The sequence below is a fragment of the Bemisia tabaci genome, chromosome 9 (assembly GCF_918797505.1).
Source record: "Bemisia tabaci chromosome 9, PGI_BMITA_v3".
NCBI classification, from domain to species: Eukaryota; Metazoa; Arthropoda; class Insecta; order Hemiptera; family Aleyrodidae; genus Bemisia; species Bemisia tabaci.
The window spans coordinates 1,270,226-1,290,200 of NC_092801.1; the positions used below are offsets into that span (position 1 = coordinate 1,270,226).

Below are 19,975 nucleotides of genomic sequence, written 5' to 3' on the forward strand. Positions count from 1 at the left end.
ATTACCCAGGTCATCGAGAAGAAAAGGGCGGTCAGCCAAGAGCTGCACTTGGTGTTTGTGGATCTTCAGAAAGCTTATGACAGCGTGCCGTTAGTGAAACTTTGGGAAGCCTTGGAAAAAAGGGGTTTTAGCAAAGGACTTGTGGGGGCAATTAAATCATTTTATAACGGGACGATAGCAAAAATGAAATGTCGTGGAGAGTTTTCCGGAGGTTTTTTCGTCACAAAAGGGCTAAAACAAGGCTGTTGTTTGTCACCAACACTATTTAAGGTATACCTAGAGCACGTGTTAAAGGAATAGAAAAATAAGGTTGCGGGAATGGGCGTTCCACTCTTTGATGGGCAGACCCTTTATACTCTATGCTTTGCCGATGACCAGATCGTTGTAGCTCAAGATGAGGAAGATGCCGATTACATGACGCGGAAGTTGGTCGAAGAATATCGGAAATGGGGCATGGACGTTAGTGTGTCCAAGACAGACAAGCTGGTCGTGGGAGCAGCACATCAACGGCAAAGCATAGAGCTTGAGGATGGACGGCGCATCGAAGAGTGTGACGAGTATAAGTATCTCGGTGTTTGGCTCGATCAGGATGGAAGGATGGATAGAGCAATTAAGGACAGGATCATCCAGGGCAGGAGAGCCATCGCGATGCTGAACGGGGTGCTCTGGGATCAGAGCATCTCAAAGGCAAACAAGCACCGGATATATGACGCCATCGTTAAAAGTATCGTGCTCTATGGTAGTGAAGTGTGGCCTTTGACGAAAAGAACGCAAGAAATGTTGAGGGAAACTGAAATGGATTTTTGGCGGCGATCTGCCGCCATTTCGAGACGGGGCCGTGTCCGTAATGAGAGAATTCGCCAGGTGATGAAGGTTGAGAAAGATATCGTGCACGACGTCATGTCCAGGCAGTTATGCTGGTATGGACATGTGCAAAGAATGCCGGAGGAGAGGTTGCCCAAAGAAGTTTTGGATTGGGTACCACCTGAGAAGAGGCGACGGGGGCGTCCCGTAAAGGGTTGGCGGCAGGGCGTTGACGAAGAGATGTTGCAGTGTCAGTTGCCCAAGAACCTCTGGGAAGACAGGCATATGTGGCGTTTGGGTGTCGTAGAACGCCAAAGTGCGTTGTAAAGCGACTTTATATATATACACGCCGATTCGCTATAGCCTAGTTGACTAAACCGCCTCATAGTTTTGATTAGGTGCGGGCAATAGGCGATCGGGAGTTCGATACCCGACGAAAGCAGTTAGTTTTTAATGGTTGTATTGAATGTTTTAGACTAATCATCAAAAAATAATTAATACTAGATGATAAATGTACGAACATTTTCTCGTGAGTTAATATGTTAAACAAAAATACTGGAATATACCTCCTTCATATAATCAGCCACATGTTTCCCCAAATTAATGACGTTATTTTCTTTTTTTCAATAAAGTTTATTTGCATTCAACGTTCGTAAGTTAAGCAAAAAGTACCCATTTATACAAATAGAAAGACATGAAAATAGTACGTCTAACATTTCAGTTGTTTTTTTTTATTTATTTTTTTGTTTTTTTTTTTGTTTTTTCAATAAAACAAATTGACTGGGACTAGAATCATTGTATCTCTGAAGACAAAAGCTAAGTTTTTTGATAAAGAAATACTAATATATTCATCCTTTACATAATCAGGGAGATGTTGACCCAAATATTGATGTATATTTTCTCTGTTCGCCGAAATTAATGATGGTATTTTCTTTTTTCAATAAAATTAATTTACATTCCAAGTTCTTAAAGCAATATTTTCTCCAAAATTCAGCAAAAAATAACAATTTATACCTACGCAAAAAGTAAATAAATAAATACAGCAATGACATGACAGTAGTATATGTAGTACACATCTAACATTTCAGTTACATCTATTTGAATGAAAAAAATGGCAACTTAGGAAGCACATAGGTCACTTATGATGCGTATTGGGGCATATGCGTAGAGTAAAAATATCATACTTTACGCCGAAAAAACGAAACTGAAAGTTAAATGCGTTTACTTCCAAAAACCATACATAATCTAACGAAAATAAATAATTGGTAAAAAACAGCTTTCTTGTATGCAAAGAAAAAAATTAAAAATGTTAAAAAAGAGATGTCGACACAAAATTACATAGCCCCTTCAATTCTGAAGATACTACAAACGAACTGTACCTTAACATTTTCATATCCCAGAAGCAAAAGTTCCAATGACGAATATTGCTATCGCTAGCGATTGCAAAAACCAACTTGTTATTATATATTATTATTATTATAGAAAGGAGTGCTTCATAAAATGCAGTCATTCATTTTCCACATTTCTGAGCGAGTCGTACAACACATACACGGATTTTTGAAGTATTGGATCGTCCATCCCTATGTCTTTTAGAGCTGAGTTTATTTCTTCTTTTGTATACTTCGTAATTGGCGGAGTATGAATTTTATCACTACCGACAACAAAAAAAGACCCCAAGGCATCACAGAATTCACTCTGTGTGAGGTTGTACTTTTCCAGCAGCTTTTTAGTCTTTTCCACTAGTGAATGGTTTTTTTTACTCAAAACAGCGTGGCAAGTCTTAGTGTGGAATTGCATTTTCGCCGTCATACCTACTAATTTAGATTTGTCTGGAGTTTGTTTAAGCTCTGGGGCTAAAACAGTTTCAAATAGTTCAATCCTGTATCGAATTGCCAAGTAAGGTATAAACTTTTGTAATTTGTTCTCCAGCTGTGCCTGAAAGGAAAAAATATAGAACTTAATATAATGAAACAATCCCTGCGTTATTTTGTCAAATAGCTTTCAAGTAATGACGTGGGACTTGAGTGCAGGAAGGTGGTAAAGAAGTGCTTGATCCACCCTATTTTGCAGGGAAACAATGTGAAAAGGTTCAAATACTTCAAGTACAGTAAAAAAAAAGCTGATCTCTTATGAGTAGGTATCAGTACAAGACTGAGGGGGGGGGGGCGGAAAGATCTGTCCCAACAGGCCCTTCTACCCAAAGTTTCCCCGGACACAAATGAGTGAAAGATAGAAATATCAACGACTTTGCACTCGTAAATTCATTTCGAAAATACGAATACATTTTATTTTTTTCAATCCACTCCATCGTCGCGTCCATAAATCAAAGGGACCCGGAAAATCGATATTGAATAGTGTATACACTACGTAAAAGCAGAGTTATTTGATTCTCTTCATCTGTCAACTTGCTGGGTGACATGCTGAAAAGTAGATTCTCTCCGCATTTATTTCATTTCTTCCTCGACCCTTGGCATAAGCATGCATATAATTTGACCCTTTTTAAATCTATCTGCGAGGGATCTTCCATTCATCAGGACAGGAAAAGTAAGGAAGGAAATAAAAAAAATTCGATTGTTTAGTTTGGAGAAATACATATTCAGATGGAACTGAACCGTTGAAATGCAATAAACTCCCGGCTTTCAAGTATTAAAGTCCTTTTATGAGGACCCCTTCATTTAAAAATGAAAATCATAACTTCAAATGCACACTGCTGATCTGTTTAAAACAACGCGAATATTTCCCTCTTTTTCTTCTTCTTCTTCTTCTTCTTTACTTCTTTATGTTAATTTCTCCCTGAATAACAATTATTTTGTAAACAAATATAATGGGCATTTTGATTTGTTAACTTCAAAACCAAGGATTTTAATAGTCTCGCAACAATCTTGAAACTCTAGCAAAATACCCAGCGCCGACAGACCCCCGGTATCAAATAACGGTGCACCTCCGCCGCGGGCAAAGATTCCCGCGGTTTCCATCTTTCAAATTGTTTATTTTCCCGAATCAGACCCTAATCTCCAGATTCCGATACCAGACCCATACTGTAAGATATGGTCTATCGTGGATGCCGTCAAAATTTTACAAGTCCGAAATCTCGAAAACAAAAACTCATATCAAAATTTGGTCCGTACAGTTTTCCGATCTTCGATAATAGAAAAGAATCGCATCGGTTCGCTACGGATCGGAGGAGGGTAATTTTCCGAAATTTTTTTAATTTCCCGAATCAGACCCTACTCTCCAGTCTCCGATACCAGGCCCATACTGGAGGATATGGTCTATTGGCTGAGGGCTCATCTCATGCAATTTTGAAGATGATTGCACGTTTTTAAGTTGGGCTCGTACCCATTTTTATGAGTTGGAGTTCGGAGCACTTTGTTTTTAACACGCAGAATGGACAATGTGATGCCGACCGCTGCTATTCGCTGCACAAGTGATAATGTCAGAAAATTCTTGCTTTACTGACCTCACAGCGGCTGAGGGCTCATCTCATGCAAGTTTGAAGATGATTGCATGTTTTTAAGTTGGGCTCGTACCCAGTTTTATGAGATGGAGTACGGAGTTCTTCCATTTAAACTCGCAGAATGGTCAACATGAAGCCGACCGCAGTAGTATGAAAATGAGGATTTTAGAACAGTAAATTATCCAACAGCGTTGCATGATTGTGCAGAAAAATAGGAATTAAATTACAGCGTTGTATAGGGATTATTGTTCAATATGGCAACGCTGTAAAAAGAAAGTATTGCATGTTGCCCCTTCAATATGCGGGTTATGCAATGGTGTAATAATGCCCCTTCATTTTTCGGGTTATGCAATGGTGTATTTTTCAAGATGGCGCAGCAGCGTTGCCGCGTGGTGCATGTAAATAAATGATTTATTTATTGGTGAAATTTTGCAACATTGCATTTTACAGTGTTGCCAGATGGGGCAAGAAATTAGTTGATTTTTTCCGTACAGTGTTGCCAGATTGTGCAAAAAATTCGGATTTTCGGACTTGTAAAAATTTTCGGTTTCGAGAGACCGTATCTTACCATATGGGTCGGTATCAGATACTGTAGATTAGGGTCTGATTCGGTAATTTCAAATTTTGTACTAGTGTGCGCTTGGAATGGATATTGCAATGTTCAACAGTTTGACGAATCAAAATTTTTTTTTTTATTGGATATTTACAGTTTCAAACAGTTCGCGTTTAGAAAACGCAAACACGTTTCGAAAACGCAAACACGTTTCGAAAACGCAAACACGTTTCGAAAACGCAAACACGTTTCGAAAACGCAAACACGTTTAGAAAACGCAAACACGTTTCGAAAACGCAAACACGTTTCGAAAACGCAAACACGTTTCGAAAACGCAAACACGTTGCATATTATTTATACGAAATCCTTACTATCGATCCAACTATTGTGACTCGCGTCCAGACCCAACCATTTGACAAAGACCTGGTTTTTCTTGCGACGCAGAATTTTCTCCACCAGGAACGTATCTTTATAGTTGGTGGGTTGGAGTTCTTCGCGGTAGAATTTTCCTTTGATGATCGTATCGTGTGCGTCTTTCAGATCGTACGTGATCGGAACGGTGGGATTGACGCTGACAATCTTGAAAATTTCCGTGCTCCAATTCGGTGTGTATCCTTTCTCGAACATGGCTTTGAGTCTCGAGATCCGGACGTGATCACCGACATTCAGTTTTCGTCTGGCCAGACGTCTCTTTTCAATTTTACTCAGCGGCGGTCCACGAAGCTTTTGCAGGATCATCGGTACATCCTTTTCGGTGACATCGATTGGTTTCATCCCGATTGTGCGATGAACGCTCCCGTTATATTCACGGATGAGTTTCGGTAATAGATCTACCCACTTGTAAGATCCTTGCGCGCTGAACTCTTTCCACATCTTCGTTTTGAGCGTTCGGTTGAATCGCTCCACAATGGAGGCTTTGGTTGTCGAGAACGAGCTGTACATATTGATCTGGTGACGCTTCATCAATGCCTGACATTTGGAGTTGTAGAATTCCGAGCCCATATCGACTTGTAAATGTTTCGGTGACTTTCCGGCTGCTTTGAGAACGCGTTGCAGAGCATAAGTAACATCCGCGGCCGTTTTCGATTTGAGCGGTTCGGCCCACGCCTTTTTCGAGCACGCGTCGATGACGGTGAGGAGATATCTGTATCCTTTGTTGACCGAGGCGTACGGTTGCATCTCGACGAGATCGGCTTGCCATAAATCGAACAATCCGAGAATCCGTACTTTACGACGCGGATAGTTTCGTCGTGCAGGTTTATGTAGCTCCTCGACGATCCCACGTTTTTCTGCCGACATGATAATTACCGTCGACGTCGTCCGCTCTCTCGATTCAAATGCTGTTTCGATGCTACTATTTTAACCAGACGATTGTAAGATTGCTGAAGTTGGTGGATACGCTCCAGACAGTGTTGAGCTAATTTCATGGCTTCCTTCCACTTCCGTTCGGACCATTGTTTGTTCACCGCATCCTCATCGCTTTCGGGATCTTGCACTTGACGAATCCGTTTGTTCGATACGATATAATTTCCGTCGGAATCCAGTGAGAATCCGTCACCTTTTGGACCGCGGCGGAATTTCGATCGGCCAAAACCGTCCGTGTGACTCATCGCAACACTATTTTCCTTTCATTCGATTCACAACCTCTAGTTGACTGATTCTATTTTCCAGTCGTGATAATTTCGTCTCGAGTCGTTGCGCGATACTTTTGTATTCTTCCATTTTCTCCAAACAAAGCTGTGCTAAATTCATAGCTTCCGTCCACCTCGAGTCTGTCCATTGTTTGTTCACGGCGTCGGTATCCTCTTCTGGATCTTGCAGTTGTCGGATCCGTTTGTTGGATACAAGATAATTTCCGTCGGGATCCAGTAAGAAACCGTCTCCTTTGAGACCTTGCTTCGTGTTGCGAACGTAAGTCCCTTTCGATCTTCCAAACCGGTCGGTGTGACTCATTTTTGTGCGGAACCTATATTTAGTGGATGTAATCCGCTTCGCGAAGCTCTTCGACGATACTCAGAATTTCACGATCGTGATCGGTGTGACCAGCTTGTTTCGAAGCTACAAGTAAAACGAGACGTTGGACCAATTCGTTCGGATCGTCCCAATAGACGAGTTCCCGTTTTGCACGGTGAATTTTCATACCGGAGCCTTTCTTCAATTTTTTACGCGATGACTTCCTCGTTGATCTCGGAGTTGATGTAGCGAACAAAGGTTTGATGAGATCGTGGTATTTTTGACTGCGGTTCGAGTTGGGGCTACCGTGTGGATGATGATTCCTCCAATGCGCATTGGTGAGCGTAACTACTCGTTGGAAATTAGCACGATCATCTGCTGTGTAATTACGCGGATGTTTCTTAAAAATGAGCTCCAAGAACCCAGGTGTCGGTTCGAACACCTCATCACCACCGTCCAAGATTAGTCGTCCGTCCGAATCGAAACTTATGGTTCGGTTTCCGATAAGATAGTTTCCGTTGATTGCTTTCCGCACACCATACGTGGTATCGGATTGTTTCGGTTGTTTCTCCAGATCGTCCAAGTAGAACTGTACGTGCGGGGCAGTGATTGTGTTTCGAGAATCGACGTCGTCGTCTTCGGTGCGACTCGTTGTTTGTTCTTTACCCGTTGCATCTTGGAACGATTCATCATCATCATCCTCCTTTGAATCGTCATCATCATCATCATCGTTGTTTATATTTTTCGGTGATCCGAACGAAGCAAATAAACTATCAACAAACGTTGTTCCATCTTTCGTTTCCGATTTTGAAGCTTCGATCTTGGTTTTCTTTTCCTGAGGAGCAGCGACAAGTGCGGGAGTTGACGATGTCGACACAGTTTTCTGCAACGCTGCGAGCGGATCTGTCAACGGTTTGAAAACTTTCTTCAACGTCACCTGAGCGTCCGCCTCTCCGGTGCGAATGGTATTTAACTTCCGTTTGATATCTTGACGGATTTTATCGATACTACCGTATTTCTGAGCGATCGTCGACAACGATAAGTTATCCATCTTGTTCAATAAAAGTATCGAAACCTTTCCGGTACCTTCCCTCGTTCTTATTACTATCTTTATCGATGACTAAAAACCCGTACTTGTCCTGCCAGCACACCGAGCAGACGTGTCTGAAATCTTCGAACGTGAAATCTGTGTTGACGTGATCGTCGTAGATGTGTCGCAAGTTTGTATTGTCCTGTTTGAAAACTACGAGCAGGTTAGCGTTATCGCGAATCAATTGTTTCGGTATGCGAGAATACGTTTGACACAAGTAGAAACTATCGACCGAGCTGTGTCTTCCCATACTGAAATATTCCCGCATCGCATTTTGTTTGTCACAAGCGACATCATCGAAAATGAAGACCGAGTCTGATGCGGCATCGTTTGGTGGAACAATCTCGGCCGTGTCCGAATAGACGTTGTATCCGAGACCGTCGATTCCGTCGAATATCTGACGCAGTTCTTCGTACTTGGGTTGGAACGGTGTCTTGGAGTACAAGTACACGTTGCGGAACTTCAATCCGTTCGGATGTTGTAGCAAGCAAACCATCACGTTTGTTTTACCGCAGTTGGACGGTCCAACGACAATGCAACGGATACTGTTCGGTAACAGTTCACTGCGTCGTCGTCGTTGTCGTCGGTTTTCATTTTGCTTCTTCCGTTTGTCGAGGTTCCGGACTCGCAGTGACTTTCTTTGCTTGACGAGTCGCATCGTATTCGTTCCCTATTTTATCGGACAGTTATTTTTTACTTCTCCGTATAAATAGTATGGATATTTTCGTCAGAGTATGTCACCGAGAAGAACATCAACTTGCAGCAAAACCAATCGAGGACGTGGACTGTTAAACTCGTTGATAAATTCACTACCGTTCGAACTACACTTACCGGGCGACTACAGGTACTGCGGACCGGGCACTCGCCTCGCAGAACGATTGAAACGCGGAGATCCGGGTATAAATCCGCTCGACGAAGCTTGCAAGTCCCACGACATCGCTTACAGTAAGACCAAAGACACCACCGAGAGGAACAAAGCCGATCTCATACTTGCCGACAGAGCTTGGGAACGTGTGAAAGCGTCCGACTCATCGTTGGGTGAAAGAGCGGCAGCATACGCCGTAACGAACGCTATGAAACTCAAAGCCAAACTCGGAATGGGTCTAAACAAGACGGTGGCAGCGAAAAAACCGAAACCCAAGAAGAAGAAGAGAGCGTCGAAGAAGACGAAACCGGTGGAGCGGTCGATCGAACGAATTTTGGCTCTCCCAAAGATGGGTGCCGGGGTGTCGAAGAAGAAGAAGAAGAAACCGGCGGAGCGAATCTTGGCTATTCCGAAGACGGGTGCCGGAGTCAAGAATCTTCTGACGAGTATCGGTCTAGCCGCGCGAACAATCACACCGGTAGCAAAAATGATCAAGACGGTCATCGACGGATCTTTGAAGAAGAACGTACACCTCGGTGAAGGATTGTACTTGCGACCGTACCGTAAAGGTTACGGACTTTACTTGAGACCTTACCGAAAGAATTTAAACTGATCCGTGAGCTACCGCGCCGAGCGATGACGGATGTTGAGTTGAGGATCGCTGCGACAGAACAATTACGAATCCCGCATTTCCTCGGTGTGTTCATGATCGATGAATTGGCGACCAAGAAACCCAAACGTCCCGAGTGTGGTATCATCAATCTGGACCGAAGCGATGGAGCCGGTACACATTGGACAGCATACCGGATTTCAAAGTGCGGTAACGCATTGTACTACGACAGCTTCGGTGATCTACCACCACCCGTTGAAATTACGCGATACATTTTACGCTCACGCGGTAGCTCAACGACGAAGACAATAGGATACAATTATGATAGCGAACAAAATTTCAACTCGAGCGTCTGCGGGAAACGATGTTTAGAATGGCTCGTACAAACCAGGAATATATAGTATTCTCGAAACCCGAATATGGAAACTCAGAAAATATGTCACACGTTCATGTTGACGGGGAGGAGCAACGTTCTCGAGTTTGCACTGCCTAGACCTCTCGAGTTGTTCGGACCTTGCGAGATCGGTCTGACGGGTTTTGTAACTTATTATTCCATCCCAAACATCGACATAACGAACAGACTGCTTTTCTACTCCGAGAGCCCTGAAGAGAATTACTCTGCAATTTCGTTCCCGATCGGAGCCTACGAGATCGAGGGTATACAACAATACTTGCAGGGAGATCTTGGCGGAGCGGAAGCTATCAAACTCAAAGCGAACAACGCTACGCTTAAAGTAAGCATCAAATCCAAGTACTGGATCGATTTCCGCAGACCCGGCACTTTATGTAAGGTGCTCGGATTCGGAAAGCGTCTCTTGGCACCGGACGAATGGCACGAAGCTGACTATCGCGTCAACATCTCACCTGTAAACATGACATGCATCGAATGCAGCATCGCCGACGGTGGATACGTGAACGGGGTGCGCGGACATCACATTTATGCGTTTGCTCCCGATATCGAACCAGGATTCAAAATGGTACAGCAACCGTCGACGATTCATTACTACCCCGTCTTGGGTGATAAGATCCAACGTTTGTTCGTTAATATAGTAGACCAACAAGGAAGAGCGATCAATTTCGGTGGTGAAGAAGTGACAGTGCGACTGCACGTGAGACCAGTAACTTATGGGTAAACGAAGGATCCAGAACGACGATACGTTCCTAAATTCTTTCGCATATAATAGTATTGATAATCCACGGACTAGTTGTCAGCAGCAGCAACAGCAGCAGAGGAAAACTTTGACCGAATATTCCAAGAGGGCTCTCACACAACTCGGATTCGTGGTGAAAAATCCGAAATAAGAACGAGATGGAAGCTTGGCGACAAGAGATCATCGAATACGAATACATCCGTTTCGGTCCGGTTGACGAACGGCGTGGAAACAACGATTCGATCCGGTTCACCCCCGATACCCACGGCCTGATCACCGTGCCTCAAGATTCGAGGATCTTCATGCGTTTAGAAGTGAAACTCGAGAAAAATCCTGGAGCCGCCGCAGATGCTGCGAAACCTAAAGTCAAGTGGGCTAACAATTATTCCCTGCACTTGTTCGACCGTATGCAGTACAAAGTAAACGGGACGGAAATCGATAGCATGCAGTGTGTCGGAGTGACATCGACCGTGAAAAATTATCTCACATACACTAGAGCGGAAACCGCAGGACTCGCATCTGCCGGGTTTTGTGACATCTCTTCTTCATGGGCCGAATGGGATATGACAACGTTGGATGAAACTCAGTGCGCCGTCGTTCCGTTGTCTTCACTCAGCGGATTCGCAGTACATTTCAAAGACGTTCTAGTCAGATGCTCGCAAGAGTTGATCCTAGTGCGCAGTGGTACGGATAAGACGCATATTATATCACCGACGCGGCGACCGCGGACGGTTACGCCATCAAATTTAAAATAATCGAAATCTATTGGGAGATTCCCGTCGTCAAATTTACATTGGAACTGGAAAAACAAATCTTGCTCAAGATGAAGAAGAACGATAAGATGAGTTTCGGATACATGAATTGGGAATCGCACGACATCCCGGGGATTTTTCCGACCAAGACGTTCAAATGGAGCGTAAGAACAACCGGCAGGCACAAGCCCAAATTCATGGTGTTGGTATTTCAAACGGATCGACGGGACAATCACCTGAAGGACTCCTATCATTTCGACCATGTAAATGTGCGCTCGGTCAGCGTTCAAATCGGTGAGCGTCGGTTTCCTCAAGTTGATACAATCTACGGTTTCTCGAGTATGGATTATCATCACGCCTATCTGAACTATACCGATTTTATGATAGACTACTGGAAAGGTGAGAAACTCTGCGAGCCAGGTATGTTGTAAGAACATTTCAAAGATCGCGCGATTTTCGTCATCAAATGTGTTCAAGGTGAAGATCTAAAAACAGCTCCATTGGATATCACGTTGACCGCAGTGGTGAAAGAGAATTTTCCGGCCAACACGACAGCCCAAGTGATCCTGATCACACCTGTGAAGTATTCGTACGAACTACTGCATGGAACCGTGAGGCAATTGGATTGATCTTAAGCAAAAATTAAAAAAAAAAAATAACATGTTTATTTTTTCATTTTTTTATTATTTTATTTAATTTTTTTTTCAACCATTACATCATTTACAAAAGAATACAATAGTACATACAATATAAATCAAGCTGCAACGTTTGGAACGAGTGCGAATATATATATGTTCTTCCGATCGGGCCTTCGTAGATGAGATCGAAGGATCCAGCGTTGATATCCTGAATTGCATCGTCCGTCAAACGGTTCGTAATGTGCGAAGGTAGGAAGAGGAGACGATGATGATTCTCGAAGATGATATCGGCGGCAACGGTGATCTCGTACTTGCTTGGCATTTTGATGAGTTTGTTCATCTTGTAGCGGGCGTTTACAGTCAGCTTTTTAGCGTTGACGATCAAGATTGAATTGTTGAAAACTTCCATGTCGTCAGTTCTATCTGCTGTATATCAAGGTACGGATGATTCCAATTTTCGTGCTTTATATATTTCGAGTGAAACAAGTTGTCTGCTATATTAAGCACGGATGATTTCACTTTATCTGTCTGCTATATTTCGGTTCGTTCAATCTGACTTTTCATCTACTACTTCTATATTATTATCGGGGTGATTCCTTTGTTCGTTTGCCACTATAATCTTCTCCTGCTCTTGCATGATTTCATCTTTGAAATAATCACGATAAAAAGATTCCGACATCCACATACACAATCGGAATGCGTTCGACATAGCGCAGAATGGATGTACTAAAGGACACGTATATGCTGTCGACCAACGAGCCAATAGTCGCAAGGACGGACAATCTTTAGTGTCCAAATTTACAACGATACATTTTTCCGGCACGAAACCCTTAATGAAATTTCGTTTTTGTTCACCTTTAACATAAAGTACATCGTAGCGGTTCCCGATGCGATTCATTTTTGAAGTGAATTCTTCGTACTCGAGAAACCAGCTTTCCCATTCCAAGTGATGATAATTGCGTGTTAACCAGTTGTTTGTCACAACGTCTTTAGCGCTCAACATGCTACTCGGGAACGGAGGTTTGAATAAATAGAGTTCAGTTTCAGTACACTTCATGTCCACAAGACCAAACTCTTTGACGATGAAATTTCCTTGGCTCCAAAAACCTTGTACATCGAGACAAGCCATCATTTGTTCGTTCCGTTAGTTATTCTTTTCCTATTTTCAAATTCGAGGTTTCTTAACTGACGGTTCTCCAGCAGAATTATTTATACTATTTATACGAGGTTGTTTAACAGCGAGGATTTTTTCTCAACTCTACCCGGACTCGATGACAAACGATATATTCTAGAGGACGGAGTGAACACTGTTCCTATTTTCAAATTCGAGGTTTCTTGACTGACGGTTCTCCAGATTTATTTATACTATTTATACGAGGTTGTTTAACAGCGAGGATTTTTCTCAACTCGGTCTCGGCTCCGCAACTTTCATCCACCATGCAAGGATCGTCGTCGCTGTCACGATGACCCCAAGGAACAGTGCTAACACCGTCTTCTAAAATACAACGTTTATCGTCTAAGCCGGAGAGAGTTCTTTTTGTAGTTTCAAATGAGTAAAGTTGGTGTTTCCGCGCCCCGATCCTACGCATCGGGGCGCTCATTCTCGATTCAGGATCCTTTAATACTGTGAGAAAATTGACAAAGTTTAGCGATCTTACCACTGCTGTTGATATACCTTTCGCTCGTTTTTCTGTTTCTCCGTTGCTGAAACGATATGCATACATTTTGGGTCGCAGCACGACAAACTCAGCAATGGGTGTTCCCCCCGTTTCATCCTTAAAACTACCCATTACTTTACGGTTTGTCGCGCTGCGACATTGATGACCTTCTGGGAAGTTGGAGGTGTCGTACAAGTGTAGATCTGTCATCATATCATCGTAGACGTTCGGTGTAGTCAACTCGTAAATGAACGAGTCCGTATCCATATAGAGAAGTCGAACTTGGTCGGGATTGTACTTCTTAAGCATGTGATTATAGTGGAATTGATACATGTGTACTTTACTCAGATCTAAGATTGAAACACCAACAATCATTGGTCTGTCTATGACGACCTCTGTTCTCCGTAAATGGATTGCTACCAATTCTTCTGCGAAAATCGTGCGATCTACAAAATCGACCCGTGAGATGGCTTTTAATATCTGTCTGCTGTTTGTACCCAATTTAATATTCTTTCGCTTCAACGGGTTCTCGATAAATTTTCCGTAACAAGCGTTGCTGCACAGTTTCAGGAGCGTTTGGTGGAACGGATTCGTAGCGTCCCGTCTCAACCGGGCGTTCAGCTCGATGAAGGGTGCCAAGAGAGGAGCCTGACGGAATTTGATGGCCCGGTTGACGCTCAGGAGTTTTAATCCTTGACCGAGCGCTTCTTTCAACATAACATAGTGGATAACATAGTTGTTTTTATTAGCTAGAGTCGTCAATAGTTTCGTTGATTTCCCCGCTCCCGATGGTGGTATTTCGTTCTTGCACAAGAACGGAAGGTCCTTGTGCAGGTCGTGAAGGTGTTCTGGATATTCAATGTCTACATCGAGTATGTACCCGAAAGTAGCGTCGTCGGGATGGTTGATTATAATTTTCGCCAGAGTTAGCAACTCTTCTCCTTCCGGGACCCAAGTGTAGTTATCGTAGGGCAGATGTTTTCTCATGGTGTGTGCGTAAAGTGCCGTCACATCTAAGTATTGTATATAACTCACTGGCTTCTTAGGATCAAACTGATCCGGTATCAAAGGATTGTTTGCGAGAGCGTGCCGTTTCACCACCTGTGTAATCCCGCCTCGGATCGAGCTTATTATCATGAATACCATATCCATATCATTGAAGAGTTGGATTTTCGCTTTAGTTATCTTTAAGAAGCCGTCGAAAGCAAAACCGGGTAGCGTTAAGTAGTTGGCACAGTCCAAACCATAGTTTTCATCCCAAAGAGTCGGAACTCCTCGAAAACATCGCTGAGGAGGCACACGTCGAGTCGCAAGTAGAAATCTGAATACTCGCGGAGATTACGGAAATTGAAAGTTTGCCAAACTTGGAGAAACCTTTGGTATTCCTCTTCGGAGATGTCCGTTTGAGTCAGGGTGTTGAAGAAAGCCTCTCGCGGTGGTGGACGCGTCTCGTTAAGCTTGGCCGGATTGTCAACGTAATCGAACGGGAACGGAGCTTTCCGACAAACCATATCGAACTCATTGTCTGTGCGAGTGAGTTTCCTCGTGCGAACGAAAGATTCGCGCGGGATCGTCTGAACCAGTTTATCCAACGACGCGGGGAGGAAACGGAACGAGTCGATGAACTTGATCGAAAACCTGTTTCCCAGATGGACCGTCATACTGATGTATTTTTCCTCCATGTGTGGTATTATTTCGACGCTATGAGGATACTTGTTCAGAGCCAGCACTACCTCGTGGAAATCGTACCTGCTACCATTGTGCAGGATGACTCTAACACATTTCTCATGTCGGAAAATAAGATTGCAATTTGAACATAAGGCTTTTCGATAATTGGACCCTGTTTTCCCTCCTGCTCTCTTTTGATGGTCATGATCCCTTACCTTTACGATACCTGGTTGTGAAAAATCCACCTCGCAATGTCCACACCTTTTTCCGCTTCAAATGAGGCCCGATCTTCATGTGTCATTATTATTTTTCCCTCTTTGTCGTTGTAACTCTTACTGATTCTTCCTACCAGAGTGATTATATCGTCCAGAAATTTGATATGTGCCTCCTCGCCACGGTACAGTTTCGGTTCCGTCATTTTAAATTCGGGATCCTCCGTGACGAGGAGGTAAGCGTATGAATTTGAGATGTGTCGCCTACACGCAGAAGCCGGATGCTCCGAGTCACCATGAATTTGTTCTAAGTAGGCTTCAAAGTCTGCGTAAATTATGTAATTATGTTTTATTTCCTTATGGTGATTTTTGAATTTGAGGTATCGCTCGTCGGGAAATGAAGCTAGAAATGCGTCTTTGCTGACTAAAGAGCAAAGAACTTTATGTTGATTCAATTGCTCCATCGAGTACTTGTGCGTAAAGCATTTCTTGCAGACGTAGATACGATTTGCATGTTTTGTCAACTGTTTTCGTACAAGTTGTTCAAAGTTCTTGATCCAGCAATAATGGTAACTTAAAGGTACGGGGGTTGAGAGACATAGTAGATCGGTGTGGTCCTCTCTTTCCGGGTCGGCAACTTTAATTGGGTAAACTGTATACTTTTTCTTGTTGGACACCAAACTCTCACGGAGCCCAAATACCGAAACCGATACGTTGTTCCTTTTCTCGAATTTGATAATGTCATCTATGCTCGTGGGGAATCGAACGTCCGAGAAATCGTAATGATGGATTATATCTACATATATTTCCGGACGAAATTTATTCTTCTCTTCCTTCGGGACGAACTTTCCCAACATTGCGTACCGGAAACAATCGTCTGATTCACCGTTATTTACATTGACAACATTGTTCGTTCGAAACGGAAGCTTAACGTACGTTCCTCCTCGATGTAAAGCGTAATAGCGGTTGACACATAGCTTAATACCCTGTATCTTCTTCAGCACCCACCCGGATCTGTTCATGTGAAAATCAAATGACTCTTTATTGATCTTGGCCCTGAACTTTTCATAATACTCATCCAGATCCGTTGACGCGAAAATAGCTTCGTTTTTAGTCTTGAACTTTTTCAACTGCATTTCCTCCTTGTTCTTTTCATCAGCTTTCTCTTATTCAGCGTAAACTAGTATGTTAACCTTCAATGCTTCGCTGGTGATTTCTTCTTTAATATTTCCAATCACGAGGTCTTTAGCTGACATTAGGTAGTCATCGAGGATCAGAATCTCCGGCTGGAGGTTCGTAATGAAAAATGTTTTGAACCTGCTTTGACAAGCAGTCTCTACTTGAACTAACGGTCTTTTCGTCTCAAACAACTTTTTTATGTGACTTGCAGATTCTTCCTGTTTTTCTCTTTTAACGTATGAAATCTTGCTTTAGTCACAATATTCTTGATCCTTGTCGTCGTAGTCGGCAGGTGATGAGGCGTCTTTTATGGTGGACATCCTTTCAATGTGTTCGGGAGATTTCTCATGATTATTTCCCTCCGTATAAAATGAAAAACAACTTAATCAGCCAAAATTCTCACAATAAAATTTTAATTTGACTTGGGGAAAAGGCTGCAAAAAACAACAAAGGATAAACAAAAACATGGAATATTTCAAAGTACTAACAATTTCATTTTCAACCAGATAAATAAAAAATAGAAATGAGCCGTCGATTTGCTGTTATTGCGAAACCGAGACTGATTACAAGGTAAACCGACTCTCCACAATGCAGCAAAATCAAAGCACGCATGACAAAGATTGCGGAGGATATAAATTTAATCACAAGCTCCCTCTGGGAAGAAAATTTGGTGATAAGAAGCAGAGAGATCATCAACATCAGCACCGTAATTACAAAGTTAATTCCTGCGCTTCAAGATGTTCACCATTTTGAGGAGAATACGTGGAAAATTACGCTTTTCGGAGGCTACAGTTTTAGCCCCCTCGAAATCAAAACGACGCACATCTGCAATATTTCGGGGCAATGAAATAACAGTTTGTTTCATGGGGCAATAATCTGTTGGGGATTGAAACGTAATCCTTTTTGCATAATGCATATTCCAGCCCGTGCGATCGTCAACACAAACTCCAAACCATTGCATCAAATATCCAAATTTTAGTTATTCATTTGACCGAGTCCATGTTTGATTCACATTCTTCTGCACGATTTGGAAGAAAAACAAAAATTCAAATTTTTACATCACATGATCTATGAACATACTTTTGAAGTGCTTACATTTTTGGCAAGTTCCTTTTCTATGGTGTGATTTAAAATAATCACTTGTTTTTCTAATTCCGTCACATTGTTTTGACATTCACGTTCTCGTTCCAGTGACTTAATAAGCTCTTTCGGAAAATCCACAGAAGAGGATTTAACCTGTGAAGAAATGAAAAGAATTAAATTATTAACACCATAAAAACACAAAGATACCAAGGAAAAAAAGGACTGTCATTTGAATCACCGTGACTGCTAAAGGAACATTATGATTCCCCTAGGTATTAAAAAGCGGCACAGGAACCCAGCTCTTCAAATAACCTCACGTTTGTCTGTCATCATAAGAGGCCCATTCCTGTCACGTTTACAGTAAATGAATGTAAAACCGTCAGCAAACTCTGCTGAACCTACATCAAACAATCTGTTATACAATCAGCCAATGATGCTGGTATTAGAGCCGGTGCCCCCTATTATGAGTGGCGGTCGTCACATCCGGGCAAGTCACCTCTCCTCTAACGTTTGGCAACACGGCATAATACGGCCGTGCCGTGGCACCGACACGATATCTGCATGTATTTGGCTGATTTGGGTTTTTAGTTGCGGTTTAGGAAACTTTTGAAAGCATTCAGACTGCATTTCGTTTCAATAGAATTCAGACATTTTGGTATCAACGGATGCGTCTCTGTCCCGTGTAACAAAGTGAAGAGTTTAAATGAAGCCAATGATTTATTAAATGAGATAATTACGCGTATGTGCCATAAACAGCGAAATGGATCCACTTTAGCGTAGTTGGACGACCCCAATGAGATACAAATCAGAACCCCATTTATAATATTATATCAAAAGAATTGTCATGTTTCCGTGGAAAGCGCGTTTAAAAAGTTTCATTCAGATCCAAGCCATCATGATAGAGAAATTCCGCCTCTAAACTGCTTTTGAGCAGCAATGATCACCTGACCTTTCGACGGTCAATCATTGAATTTCTCGTTTACACTTGAACTACCGTCCGTGTGCCCAACTTGGGACGTTTTGAACACGTTTTGTTGAATATTTCGGCGGCATATTAATATTTTGACCTGAGGTCCGGCGCAAATGAAAGATCTTAAAAAGCTGATTCCGATAGTTTATTAGTTTTTTCCCCAATTTTTTTTTTTTTTTTTTTTTTTTTTTTTTGGTGTCCCAAGTTAGGCGCATAGGTGCTCATCTTGGGACACCTGATTTAATTAGCTAAAAACGTCATGTTAGATGCCTAGAAGGAAACTTGGACACAGATTGTCTTTTTAAAAAAGAAAACGAGTCACTGGGCACAAATTTTGTGCTTTTAAATTTAATCTAATAGGAAGAAAAAATTAAATATAGTCAAAAAATTAAAAAAGTAAAAAAGTTTTAAAAATTAAATTGACTGAATGAAGAACAAGAAAAGTTTAAAGAATAGAATCCTACGTATACCTGGTTAATAAGATATAATTTGATCGGAAACACATATGGCAACGTAGTAAGAAAAGTTTGGTAAACATAACAGGTTTCGAAAAAAAAAATCCCTAAATGTCCCAAGTTAGATGACTGTCCCAAGTTGGGCACACTGACGGTACCAAAAAGCCTCAATAACATTTTCGGGTAAAAGTTCCGGTCGAAGAAATTGACGTGTCGCATCTTAACAAAAAACAGTCCCCTTAACCCCTCCAAGGAGGTTGATAAAACTACACTGAAAAAAATGTTTCCTAAATACAAGGCGAAGCCGTCTTAGACCAAGTAAACTGGATACTTAAAAAGTATCGACAGAAAACGGAGGTTTGAACTAAGACAACGGAGTTACCTTGGATCAAGAAATTAGCTAAAAACGTCATGTTAGATGCCTAGAAGGAAACTTGGACACAGATTGTCTTTTTAAAAAAGAAAACGAGTCACTGGGCACAAATTTTGTGCTTTTAAATTTAATCTAATAGGAAGAAAAAATTAAATATAGTCAAAAAATTAAAAAAGTAAAAAAGTTTTAAAAATTAAATTGACTGAATGAAGAACAAGAAAAGTTTAAAGAATAGAATCCTACGTATACCTGGTTAATAAGATATAATTTGATCGGAAACACATATGGCAACGTAGTAAGAAAAGTTTGGTAAACATAACAGGTTTCGAAAAAAAAATCCCTAAATGTCCCAAGTTAGATGACTGTCCCAAGTTGGGCACACTGACGGTACCAAAAAGCCTCAATAACATTTTCGGGTAAAAGTTCCGGTCGAAGAAATTGACGTGTCGCATCTTAACAAAAAACAGTCCCCTTAACCCCTCCAAGGAGGTTGATAAAACTACA

The 19,975-nt window shown here is 42.0% G+C and overlaps 1 protein-coding gene across 1 annotated transcript in view; it reads right to left on the reverse strand.

The window, feature by feature from the left end:
- Positions 1 to 368: 368 nt before the first annotated feature.
- The window catches only part of LOC140225503 (uncharacterized), a 41,709-nt gene continuing 22,102 nt past the window's right edge, over positions 369 to 19,975 (reverse strand). The window contains exons 2-3 of the mRNA XM_072304635.1: positions 17,686 to 17,826; positions 369 to 2,739 (exon numbers count right to left, since the gene is read on the reverse strand). Of these exons, the coding sequence (XP_072160736.1) occupies positions 2,311 to 2,739; positions 17,686 to 17,826 (570 nt within the window). The 3' untranslated portion in view covers positions 369 to 2,310. The remainder of the gene's footprint in view (positions 2,740 to 17,685; positions 17,827 to 19,975) is intronic.